General features: G+C 45.1%; 1 protein-coding gene across 1 annotated transcript in view; it reads left to right on the plus strand.

The window, feature by feature from the left end:
• The window catches only part of PAIP1 (poly(A) binding protein interacting protein 1), a 48,235-nt gene that overhangs the window by 31,883 nt on the left and 3,269 nt on the right, over positions 1-13,083 (plus strand). The window contains exons 7-10 of the mRNA XM_025179674.2: positions 243-349; positions 4,093-4,210; positions 4,377-4,431; positions 7,921-8,014. Of these exons, the coding sequence (XP_025035459.2) occupies positions 243-349; positions 4,093-4,210; positions 4,377-4,431; positions 7,921-8,014 (374 nt within the window). The remainder of the gene's footprint in view (positions 1-242; positions 350-4,092; positions 4,211-4,376; positions 4,432-7,920; positions 8,015-13,083) is intronic.

The raw sequence follows: 13,083 nt of genomic DNA on the forward strand, positions 1-13,083 counted from the left end.
TTACAGAAAACAAAGGCCAGCTGTTGATGAACCGCTGACTCAATTTAATAAGAATTCATCAAAGTGTACAGTCTGTAATATTATGAATCTAAAGATACCTAGAAAATCAAGATTAACTTTTCCTTTAGAGAGGTCAAATAATGCATCTAAACTTGTCAGAGAATTCTATGAACCATTGTAACTTAGCTTTTGAAGATTTTCTCTAGTGAACTTACATGCTTTTTTTTTTTTTTATTTTTAAGTTGACTGGGTCAGTTTTGGAAGATGCATGGAAAGAAAAAGGAAAGAGTGATATGGATGAAATGGTTCAGAGAATTGAAAATGTTGTCTTAGATGCAAATTGCAGCAGGTGAGAAGACAAATTAGTTGATCATTAATTCTTTGCTGATTTCCTAGTCCCGTGTGTGAATTTCCTACTGCTTTAGGGCTCCATGTGAATTTGAATATAGTGTAAATATGAAGTCTGTCAATGTGCAGAATGTATTTGAAGAATTATATTAATTTAATGAGGCTTTTTGTTCTTATGGGCCATAAGGTAATATTCTTTATACTATAACTGCTTCATATGTCAAAACCTGTTTCTGAAGATTGACTAGAATATTTGTACATGTATAAATTAGATATTTTAAGCAATTAATATAGATTTTAACTGTAGGTGTTAAAATACCTTTTCAGTGCTATGCTTCTTTAGTTGACATTTTTAGCATTTGTTGAAGTAATTTTGTCAGTTTCATTATTTCTTGATATTTTTGTTCACAATTTACCACCTTGTGATATCTGGTTACAGTAGAATACCATGGATATTGTATGCTTGATTGCAAATATGTCTTCATTATATTTATTATTTTGAACCAGCAACACTTCCCAGATAAACTGCTGTGCAGAAAAGTTAAGGTTCAAGAGAACATGTTGAATGCTATAATAAAAGTAGCAAAACTGTTCCTGCTATGGTATCTTGCATAGAACGTGTTGATTAAAGGCATTGTGAGGGAGATTGCCTTTAATACTATGAGGGTTTATTGATTCAGTGTCATTGATCATCCCCAGTGATCTGTTTGTGCATGTAAAGAAGGTGGATATATTCTATCTCCATAGTACTTTGTCTCTTACGGGTCTGATTAGAGGTTGGAGAAACAATGGAGGAGTGATTGAGTAAATGCCCCACACTGCTACATTCAACTTGTAGACCTCCCATAGAAATCTGATCAGGAGTTCCATTCATTCCATCCTTCTGAGTCTTTCCAAGGCTGCTATTACACAGCCACATAATGGCACCCAGACAATTGTAGCAGGTCTCTTGCCAGAGGGAGGAAGACCAGTGGAGCAGTTGTCCCTGCAGGAGCCTTGTTGCTGCTCAGTAGTACCTGTGATGGGTATTATACTTGCATCTACCTTTGCATAGAAACACATGAATTTTTGTGGAACCTCAAGATCACTGCGAATGGGAGGACCTATAGCCTCCTTGGTAACCAAAGCCTCACACCAGAGGAATAAGTCAAAGGTATATGCAGATAAGTGAATGTTGATTTTTTTTTCACACCCCCGCCCCTCCAAAAAGCTTTCTTATGCAGGCTTTTTGGAGGGAAGGGTAACGAGTCAATTCCATTTTGGTGTAGAAATCACAGATGGAAATGCTGACGTGAAAGAAAATGTTAGACCAGGGCTGGCCAAGATGCATCCTGAGGGCCAACTCCAGCCCACCTAACATTTTGATCCAGCCTACGGACTGCATCTGGCTGCTTTCTATTTACAGGCTGTCCTCACTATAAGTTCAAGATACGTTCCAAAAAACTTGGACTTATAGTGAAACAATTTAAAGTGGGAAATTTTTTTCACCTGGCAGACTTCCATTTGCACAGATGGGGTTGTGTGGGGCTTTTTTTGTGTATGCCTTATAATGCATCTGTTCCTTCAAGTGTCAGCTTTAGTGTGGAACGGGTATATACCAGGGCGAATTATAGTGCAGACACCCTGTTGCTCATGGTGCTACCTTGGCAGAGGCTGAAGCCATGAGCCTTTTCAATAGCTGCAGCAATCCCAGGTGGCTGCTAGGAAATACAGTAGCAGTAGGGCCAGGAGCCACAAGCCCTTTGCTGTGTTAATTCAAAGTCTCCAGCTCAGACAGCTCTGGGGGGAGACTAGTCCCCAGCCTCACCCCTTGCAGAAGGAGGGGCATGTGAAGCCAGCCCATGACGACATAGCAAAAATTCATTGTGTCCCCCTCCTCCTTCCCCCCCCCCCATAAAAATTATTGCCCACCACTGTGTTAGATGGCTTGATTCACTCTTGCTGCAGGTTTGATATTTTACTAGAACTGAACTATTGTCTATTGTATGTCATCATTTTTTATTATTTAGAGAAGTATGAGGGGAAAGCAAATCCCTGAGCTTGTGCATTCTGTAGATCTAGTGGAGAGAAAGGTATAAAACCATCTAGCTGCATCTAGACTCCAGCAGGGAAAAGAGAATTTATCCAAAATAGAGCCTTGAACAAAACACATCTGAAGGGTTTGTTCTCTTCAGGGTCCAATTTCATAAAGAAATCCATATCTTCCTGGTGTGGAAGGGCTACTAGGACAATTACCCGGTACTGTGACTTCCTGAACCATAACTGGGTTGGTGTGGGGTTTTGGGGTTTTTTTTTTTGTTTAGTGCAACAGAACAAAAAACAAAGTTATGTCTGTTAGCAATTTTCCATAAATCAAAAGCCTTTGTCTTATCTTGGGTTTTATTTACTTAAAATTGTGTTAATAATAATTCAGGAGTTGCACTTCTTTTTTTTTTAATCATTCTATATGTTCATAGATAATTTTTTTTAGAACAAGTGAGCTTGGAAATAAGACAATTTTTTTTTGTCACTGTGCACATTTCATGGCCACTGATTAAATGGCCTTCACAAAAATGGGTTAGGGAAAAAATGGACTGTAAGTGGTATTTTCAACTATAAGTCCAAAATGATTATGACGAAATTAAAGTTTAGGAAAAGATTTCTCAAAACTAACAGTCATAGAGTATACATCTGGGAAATTTTCACGTTATCAATAAAAGAACACAAGTGCAGTACAGTCTCTGATTTTATAAATGAGTACTTATTTATGAATGCAATAGGTTTTTGTTTAGTTTGATGTTGCACTTGTTGTAAGCAGATGTTCTAGCTAAATATAGGGAAAGAACGTGACCATTTGTAATTGTACTGTGCAATGCATAAACAAGTAATGATGTAAAACATGATTTTGAATTTATTTATATGATGTATATTGTGTAGTCCTACATAAGTGGAAAATATAATATTGCGAGAGGACTAGTAGTCAACATTTCAATGTGATTCTCTTTGGGTACATCTACACTGCATGCTTATTTCGAAATAAGCTATTCCGGAATAGCTATTCCGAAGCAGCATGTCTGCATTAGAGAAGCCTTCCTCAGATTAATTTTGAGGCTTCCCTGCAGTGTAGACGTGCTATTTCAAAATAAGCTATCTTGATTCAGAGCCCCAGGTAGCACTTGGAAGGAATAATTTAGAATGGCCCTCATAGAGGGCCAATTTTAAAATAGCAGTGGAGCATCTACACACACCTTATTTCAAAATAACTGTTTTGGAATAGGAGTTATTCCTCGTAAAATGGAATAAGCCATCTGTTGTTTTGAAATTATTTCAAAATAATGGAATGGCTATGTAGATGCTCAACTTCCTTGAAATAACGCTAATTTTCTCAAAATAACGGTGCAGTGTAGACACACCCTTACATACTTTCTGTAATTACATTATACAAACAATGACTTCACTGCATCCATACTAAGACTGGCTCACATGTTCATTCAAAATCGCTTGAGGAGGCAAAATAGGTGGATTTCCTAAAACCGTTTTACTGTAGATTGTCTAGTAACTCTTAGGGTTTTGATATCTTACTGGTCTATTACTGTTTATCTTCCCCCTGCCTTTAGCTATAAATGTGTGAAGCATGCTCTTAAAATAATTTGAAGGGACTTTGATTTAAATAGTATATGCTGTTAGAGTATTCGTAAAGAAACTTGATTTATGTTTTACTACAAAGTACGTAAGCAGTCCTTGGTGCTTTTTGTTTATTTGCAGAGATGTAAAACAGATGCTTCTGAAACTAGTAGAACTACGCTCAAGTAACTGGGGTAGAGTTCACGTAACCTCAACATATAGGGAAGCAACACCTGAAAATGACCCCAACTATTTTATGGTATGTATATACTCAAACTTCAGTTGTACAAGTTGATGTATATTCATAAAAAATGCATAGCAATTTTGTTAACCTTGATAGATGGTCTGGGAGTAGTAAAGGCAATGAATAATGATGATGTTTATATTAAGTATGTGTATAATTTACTGTCTCATTTCAATTTTAGAATGAACCAACATTTTACACTTCTGATGGTGTTCCTTTCACTGCAGCAGACCCAGGTATGTTTCCAGTTTAGTACAATCGTTTTCCTTTAAAAAAAAATATCAAAGTTGAGTGAAATCCTGTCTAAATAAGCGGAAAGCATAAATATTTTTTAAGTAATAGAAGCTAATGCAGTTTCAGTGGAAATAGCATTTGTGTTGCTGTGTTGCATGTGAATTAATCTTTCCAGTGTGCCCATAGTTGGAGACCAGAGAGAAAGCAAAACTCTACTTATATCTCTCTTTCTGTACACAATTATAGCTGGAAGATCCTGCTTTGTTTTTTCCTGTATTCTGGCTAATGAAGGAGGAAGAAAGACCTCTTGTTTTCTATTGTATTCCTTATTCCTCTCTCTTAGCAGCAGCTTTCTAATGTGATATGATTTTTTCATTGTTGGGAGAATCTTACCCTGAAAAGAGCTGAATTAGGTCACAAGAGCCCATTATGGCTTGGGCACACATGCATCTGACTCTGGAAGTGGTATGAACCACACCACAGTGGTGGATGGTTGTTAGAAGGTTATAGATTGGAGTATTAAGTCATAAATCCAGTGTCTCTATTTAGTCTGATTTTTAGAGCCTAGCGCTACAGACAAGGACACCAACTCAAAGCAGCACCAGAGCCTGCCTAAACAACAGATAGAAAACCTGCAGACATATCACTGCTGCTACAATGTTCAAGACCCCTTCCCCACCACAACACATCCCTTGATCTATGAGTCCTACACATGCCTATCACAAGCAGTGTATTTCATCCACTGCACTAAGTGCCCAAATAGTGGGTAAAACAAGACAGTCATTCTGGTAAAATACAAAAACACTGTGGGTACATCTAGACTACATGCCTCTGTCGCCAGAGGCACGTAGATTAGACTACCCGGCACAGGAAAATGAAGCGGCGATTTAAATAATTGCCGCTTCATTTAAATTTACATAGCTGCCATGCTGAGCCGATCAGCTGTTTGTCGGCTCAGCGCGGTAGTCTGGACGTCCTGCAGTCGACATCAAAGGCATTTGTTGACCTCCCAGGTATGCCTCTTGGGTATTCTAATCTACATGGCTCTGGCGACAGAGGCATGTAGTCTAGACGTACCCTGTCACTTATTGGGTGAACTCTTTTCACAAAGGGATCACTCTACATCTGATGTGTCAGTCCTCAAAGGAAACCTGTAGAACACTCTCAAACCACAGAAAATGGATCATATATTGATTGCCTATATAAAATCCATGGTAGGCCCACATCTTGAATAAGTTCATGGATGATAGAACTGTTGTACTTCCTGAGACTTCCTGAGAAACAAACCCGGACAAAGGGTAGGCTGAAGCAATATTGCTTTTGGAGTTGTTTGTTGGTACAGAGTCTTAAGATGATTCTCGCACGCACGCTGGCAGTTTGGAGAGGCTGCAGAAAGTGTTACTTTCTCTGGTCTGCTTCCAGGTTTCTGCTGTGATATTACATCCTGTCCAAGAGAGATTGTTCTAGATGCTACTCAGTTAATTTATCTGCTTGCAAGGTCTTTATCTGCCTTAAAAGGTCACGGATCCTAAACTGCCTTTGGTTGGGTATTTCTTATTCAGACCTCACACACATTCCACAGGTTACATACCTAGAAACCATATTGCTTATGAATATGTAAGTAACCAGAAACTTACCATACATTGAATTACTTGACATACTAAAAGGACCTAATTTAAATACTATGGGTTAACATACCAAAGGCATGATAAGTACTTAACATAAATTGTAACTGAGAGGTAGGGTGAAGAGGAAAGCAGAGGAGTATGTCCAGTCAGCTAGACGCCAGTGGAGAGAAGGGTGAGGTTGTGTCCGACTGGTTACAAGAGCCTTCAATGACTATTAACCATGTTGGGCAGGGATGGTGTTCCTAGCCTCTGTTTGCCAGAAGCTGGAACTCTTAATTCCCTCTGGGACACCTGGCATTAGCCACTATTGGAAGACTGGATACTGGGCTACGTTGACTTGTGGTCTAACTCAATGGTTTTCAAACTATGGTTCACAACCCAGTACTGGGTCGAGGCATGTCTGTTGCTGGGTCTTGTTGCTGCAGGGTGATCAGTGGGGGTGCTAAGGCAGGCTTCTTGCCTGTCCTGGCACTGCAGGCTATGCGATACCCCAAAAGCAGCCAGCAGCAGGTACTGCTCCTAAGTGGGGGCAGGGAGCAGAAGAGCGCACAGGGCTCTGTGTGCTGTTCCTGCCCTAAGCACTAGCTTCACATTTCCATTGGCTAGAACCTGCTGCTGGCTGCTTCTGGGTTGCAGCATGGTCTGCAGTGCCAGAAGCTGCAGGAAGCCTGCCTTAGCACCCCCGCTGCACTCCTGACTGGAAGCTACTCAAGGTAAACCCCTCCTGCCCGAGCCCTGACCCGCTTCAGTTTCACCCCCGGAGCCCACACTTTAGTCAGATTACATTGGGTTGCGGGTATCAACAATTTCCTTCAACTGGGTCATGAGGGAAAAAAAGTTTTAAAACCACTGGTCTAACTCAAGTATGGCTATTCTTATGAGCTTTAGAGCTTAAATTCATAACTTTGCTATACATTACAAACCATGAACTGTCCAGGCAAACTGGATTTATGGCTTATTAAACAATCTACAACCTACTAACAGCCTCCAGCTCCTTTCCCCCTTCCTTTCCTCCCCATGATCGAGTGCTAATGGGGCACTAAACCTTGAATGGGGCCTTGAAATGTGTCATAGCTTTGATGTTCTGAGTATATTTCCCAACTCTGAAGAAAAACTCTGTGTAATCTGAGAAATGTATCTCTTACCAACAGAAGTTGGTCCAGTAAAAGATATTACCTCACACGCTGTGGGTGCGTCTAGACTGGCAAGATTTTGCGCCAAAGTGGCTGCTTTTGTGCAAAAACTTGCCAGCTGTCTACACTGGCCGCTTGAATTTGCGCAAGAGCACTGACGTTCTAATGGAAGAATTCAGTGTTTCTTGTGCAAATACTTTGACCCTCCCGCTCAGGGATAAGCCCTCTTGCGCAAGAATACTTGCGCAAGAGGGCGAGTGTAGACAGGCACCTTAATTTTTTGCGCAAGAAAGCCCGATGGCTAAAATGGCTATCGCGTCTATACTGGGCACGGATACTTTTGCGCAAAAGCACTTTTTGCGCAAAAGCGTCCGTGCCAATCTAGATGCTCTTTTGCGGAAATACTTTTAATGGAAAAAAACGGAAAAGTTTTTCCATTAAAAGTATTTCCGCAAAATCATGCCAGTCTAGACATAGCCTGTGTCATTAATACCCTGCACAGATACGGATATGATAATATTGCATGCAACATTGGAAATTAGAAAGGAAAATCCATTTCCTGCAGTATATATGTAATTGTTTATAGAGTCTAATAATTACATGTTCATTCTGTATCATTGGGTGCTGGGTTAATCTTTATTTCAATTCACATTCTGATTTTACAAGATCTCCGAGAAACATTTGTATGTTTAAAAGTAGACTCTTTATGAACTTTTTTTTTCTTTTGTAGATTATCAAGAGAAATACCAGGAATTGCTTGACAGAGAGGATTTCTTTCCAGATTATGAAGAAAATGGAACAGACTTATCAGGAGCTGGAGATCCGTATGTTTTGTTTGAGTCTGACACTTTTGTCCAAAACTTTCTGTTACGTTTCAGGGTTGTTTGTTACTTATTTTTTCATAAAGAAACACAATCAGAAGTTCAAAAAGGTAAATGCCTTATAGCATAGATATGTTTCCAAATATCACTTGCTTCATGGAATCTCCGAAAGAATTATATATTTGGCAATTTGTCAAAGCTGCAAGACCAGACTATATAAATGCAGGCAATACTACATAGACATAACATGTTTTGGTGGCAGCAACAGTAATAAAATAGGAGAAGACATTCATGAATAGGGAGAAAAGAGAAAGAGGTGAGGAAGGTTAAGTAGAATGGAAGTTTGGCATTCTTTGAGCCATTCAAGAACTAATTTTACAAAAATGGAAAAAGTGTTACGCCTACAGTATATCTCTGCAGTTTTTAGAACACAAAATACAGAGCATCTTATTGAGAGTTACAGTGACAAACTAAAAGTGCAGCGTTCTCAACATCAGAGTTAGAAAATTGGTAATTATTTTCACAGTAGGGTCAATTTAGCTGTATTGTGCAAACTATATACAGGCAGTCCCCGAGTTACGCGGATCCGACTTATGTCGGATCCGCAGTTACGAACGGGGCACTTCCTCTCCCTGGTCTCGAGCAGACCAGGGAGAGGAAGCAAAGCGGCGGCGGAACGCGCGGCCAGCTGACAGCCCAGACGCGTCTGGGCTGTCAGCTGGCCGCGCGCTCCGCTCTGCTCTCCCCCCCCACCCCCTGCAGACCAGGGGGAGGGGGAGCAGAGCGGAGCAGAGCAGAGCGGCGGAACGCGCAGCCAGCTGACAGCCCAGACGTGTCAGCTGGCCGCGCGTTCTGCCGCTCTGCTCTGCTCCGCTCCGCTCTGCTCTGCTCCCCCTCCCCCTGATCTGCAGACCAGGGGGAGGGGGAGCAGAGCGGAGCACGCGGCCAGCTGACAGCCCAGACGCGTCTGGGCTGTCAGCTGGCCGCGCGCTCCGCTCTGCTCTCCCCCCCCACCCCCTGCAGACCAGGGGGAGGGGGAGCAGAGCGGAGCAGAGCAGAGCGGCGGAACGCGCAGCCAGCTGACAGCCCAGACGTGTCAGCTGGCCGCGCGTTCTGCCGCTCTGCTCTGCTCCGCTCCGCTCTGCTCTGCTCCCCCTCCCCCTGATCTGCAGACCAGGGGGAGGGGGAGCAGAGCGGAGCACGCGGCCAGCTGACAGCCCAGACGCGTCTGGGCTGTCAGCTGGCCGCGCGTTCCGCCACTCTGCTGTGCTCCGCTCTGCTCCCCCTCCCCCTGATCTGCAGGGGGGGAGGGGGAGAGCAGAGCGGAGCACGCGGCCAGCTGACAGCCCAGATGCGTCTGGGCTGTCAGCTGGCCGCGCGCTCCGCTCTGCTCCCCCCCCGCCCCCCCCCCCCGTCTGCAGACCAGGGGGAGGGGGAGCAGAGCGGAGCAGAGCAGAGCGGCGGAACGCGCAGCCAGCTGACAGCCCAGACGTGTCAGCTGGCCGCGCGTTCTGCCGCTCTGCTCTGCTCCGCTTTGCTTCCCCTCCCCCTGGTCTGCAAACCATGGGGGGGGGGGGGGAAAGCAGAGCGGAGCACGCGGCCAGCTGACAGCCCAGATGCGTCTGGGCTGTCAGCTGGCCGCGCGTTCCGCTGCTCTGCTCTACTCTGCTCCCCCTCCCCCTGGTCTGCAGACCTGGGGGACGGGGAGCAGAGCAGAGCAAAGCCGCGGAGCCCAAGGGCAGCAGGATAGCCACGGCGCGTCTGGGCTGTCCCGCTGCCCGCGTGTTCCGCCGCTTTGCTCCCCGTCCCCCTGGTCTGCAGACCAGGGGGACAGGGAGCAAAGCAGAGCAAAGCCACGGAGCCCGAGGGCAGCAGGATAGCCACGGCGCGTCTGGGCTGTCCCGCTGCCCCCATGCTCCGCGGCTTTGCTCCGGACGCCTGTGGTACAGCAGCTGGGGCGCTGCCGGTTGGTCCCGTAGCGCTGCTCTGGGTGCCACTGGACCAACCCAGCAGCACCCCAGCTGCTCTGCCCCAGGTGTCCCCTAGTCAGCAGCTGCTGAAAATGACCAGTGGCTGACTACAGGAAGCCCCTGCCCCGGGCTTCCTGGAATCAGCCGCTGATCAGTTTCAGCAGCAGCTGACTTGGGGATGTCTGGGGTTCTTAAGTTGAATCTGTATGTAAGTCAGAACTGGCGTCCAGATTCAGCCACTGTTGAAACTGATCAGTTTCAGCAGCGGCTGAATCTGGACGCCAGTTCCGACTTACATACAGATTCAACTTAAGAACAAACCTACAGTCCCTATCTTGTACGTAACCCGGGGACTGCCTGTATAGTTAAAAACAAAAAACTACACAACATTAATGATACAAAGTCAAAGCGACAAGGAGTCCTGTAGCACCTAAGGGTATGTCTACACTACCCCCCTAGTTCGAATTAGGGGGGCAATGTAGTCATTCGGAGTTGCAAATGAAGCCCGGGATTTGAATTTCCCGGGCTTCATTTGCATGATGCCGGCCTGCGCCATTTTTAAATGCCAGCTAGTTCAGATTAGGCTTCCTATTCCGAACTAGCTGTACATACCCTTATAGACTAACAGCTGTATTGGAGCATAAGCTTTCGTGGGCAAAGACCCACTTGATCAGATGCATGCACGAAAGCTTATGCTCCAATACATCTGTTAGTCTATAAGGTGCTACAGGACTCTATCGCTTTTGCAGATCCAGACTAACACGGCTATTTCTCTGATACTTGATACAAAGTAAAGCACTCAAATCAGACTTCAATTCTGGCATTTCCTAACTTTTGAGTGACTGGTCCCGTTTCAGATTGGAATTCTGTAAGTAGCGGCAGAGGGGGAATCTAATTCTTCAAGGCACATTCAAATGCCTTAATAGTGAGAATTACCATCTTTTGTTTTCCTGCAGTCCAGTGTCTGAAGTCACTAGACACCTTTCATCTTCTGTAGTAAATGAAGTGTGGGAGGCTTATAATCAATAACTCTCATCAGTACACAACCTTGATCCATTCACAGAGCACAGTCTATCCTGTGCATTGAATGAGATGGGTCATATGGAAAAAAAGCATGTGATCATGTAACTATTAGTCTATCATAAGCGCACAAACAAGAGAACTGAATTAAGGTTGCGCACTCCTTCATATGCTAGCAAATGGGAGAGCAGTTTGCCCATCTCAAAGTTATGTACATTTTTTTTCTGAATAACGTAGTTGGATAAATATTTAGGCAAATGAGTATCTAAGAGACAATGTCAGTGGATAATGATTAAATGTCTCTTGTACTCTGTTACAAGTTGGGCTACAGTTCTGTAGCACTGCTGACTTCTGTTTCTATAATATTTAGACAGTAAATTCTGTGGTACACTTCAGGTAAATTTAAAAATAGGTTTTATTAAATGTAATGTGGAAAAGAATAATCAGTGCAATAACCCTTGATTTTATTTTAACACTGAATTTTACAATATTGCTACATTTTCAGTGTTCTACATATGTTAATGACAATGCAGAACTACACTTGCTAGAGGTTTTTCAACTCATGAGGTAATAGCTGAGGCTTTTGGAAGGAAAGAAATCTGTGAGAATAGGGTTTGGTTGAGTGCTTCATTTTTTTTTTCTAGAAAGAACTCCTAGCACTTAACGACCAGTCACTCTGCTGCCTTCTATCAGTAACCGCTATCAAATGAAACAATGATAGAAGGTTAGATAGATAGAAGCTAGAAGTTTTTATTAAAGTCAGAAACAGTGAAGTAAATCTTGACTTTGTCATCTGGTTTCAGGGCTTCACTGATTTCAATGAATATCACATATTTCAAATACAGTAAACTTCCGATAATCCGGCACCTTTAGGACCCAGGGGGTGCTGGATTATCAGATATGCCGGACTATCAAAAGGGGGCGCTATGAGGTGTCTGGAGTGGGGTGGGAGGGGATGCCACCCCAGACTCCTCATAGCCCCCCTTACGATAGTCCGGCTCTGCCCCAGGCGTCCCTGATTCAGCAATAGAGCAGCTGGGGTGCTGCCGGGTTGGTCTCGTAGCGCTGCCCCTCGGGGCTGCGGGACCAACCCGGCAGCACCCCAGCTGCTCTTGGGGACGCCTGGGGCAGAGCAGCTGGAGTGCTGCCGGGTTGGTCCCGCAGCGCCAAAGGACGGCGATGCGGGACCAACCCGGCAGGACCCCAGCTGCTCTGTCCCAGGGGTCCCCGATTCAGCCTGCTGGTGAAACTGACGCCGCTGGTCAGTTTCAGCAGCGGCTGAATCCTGATGCCTGGGGCAAAACAGCTGGGGTGCTGCCTGGTTGGTCCCGTAGCGCCGCCCCTCGGCGCTTCGGGACCAACCCGGCAGGACCCCAGCTGCTCTGCCCCAGGGGGCCCCAAGTCAGCTGCTGCTGAAACAGATCAGCAGCTGATTCCAGGAAGCCCGGGGCAGAGCAGCTGTGCCCCGGGCTTCCTGGAATCAGCCACTGATCTGTTTCAGCAGCGGCTGAATCGGGGACCCTTGGGGCAGAGCAGGTGGGGTCCTGCCGGGTTGGTCCCGCATTGCCGTCCTTTGGCGCCGCGGGACCAACCCGGCAGCACTCCAGCTGCTCTGCCCCAGGCGTCCCCAAGAGCAGCCGGGGTGCTGCCGGGTTGGTCCCGCAGCCCTGAGGGGCAGCACTACGAGACCAACCCGGCAGCACCCCAGCTGCTCTGCTCCCGGCTTCCCCGATTCAACTGCTGGTCAGTTTCAGCAGCAGCTGAATGGGGGAAGCCTGTCCGGCTGCCCCAGCACTTCCAGGTTCCTGATGGTGCCGGACCATCAGGAGTCCCGGAGCATTGGATGCCGGACTAATGGAGTTTTACTGTACATTGTTGCAGCCTTTCTGCATGTTTGGGGAGACAACATTGCATCCTTTCCATTAAGTCTGCCTTTGGAAGGTTTTTTCACAACCAAATGATTAGAAATAACAGCTTAAATCCTGATACTGTATTGCAAACTGCAATGGCAAGCTGCTGCTGCTGCCTGCACTGTGCTCCTCCCTCGACTTCAGTGGGGCTCTAACGGTATGTCTACAAAGC

Source organism: Pelodiscus sinensis, chromosome 6 (genome assembly GCF_049634645.1).
Source record: "Pelodiscus sinensis isolate JC-2024 chromosome 6, ASM4963464v1, whole genome shotgun sequence".
NCBI lineage: Eukaryota > Metazoa > Chordata > Testudines > Trionychidae > Pelodiscus > Pelodiscus sinensis.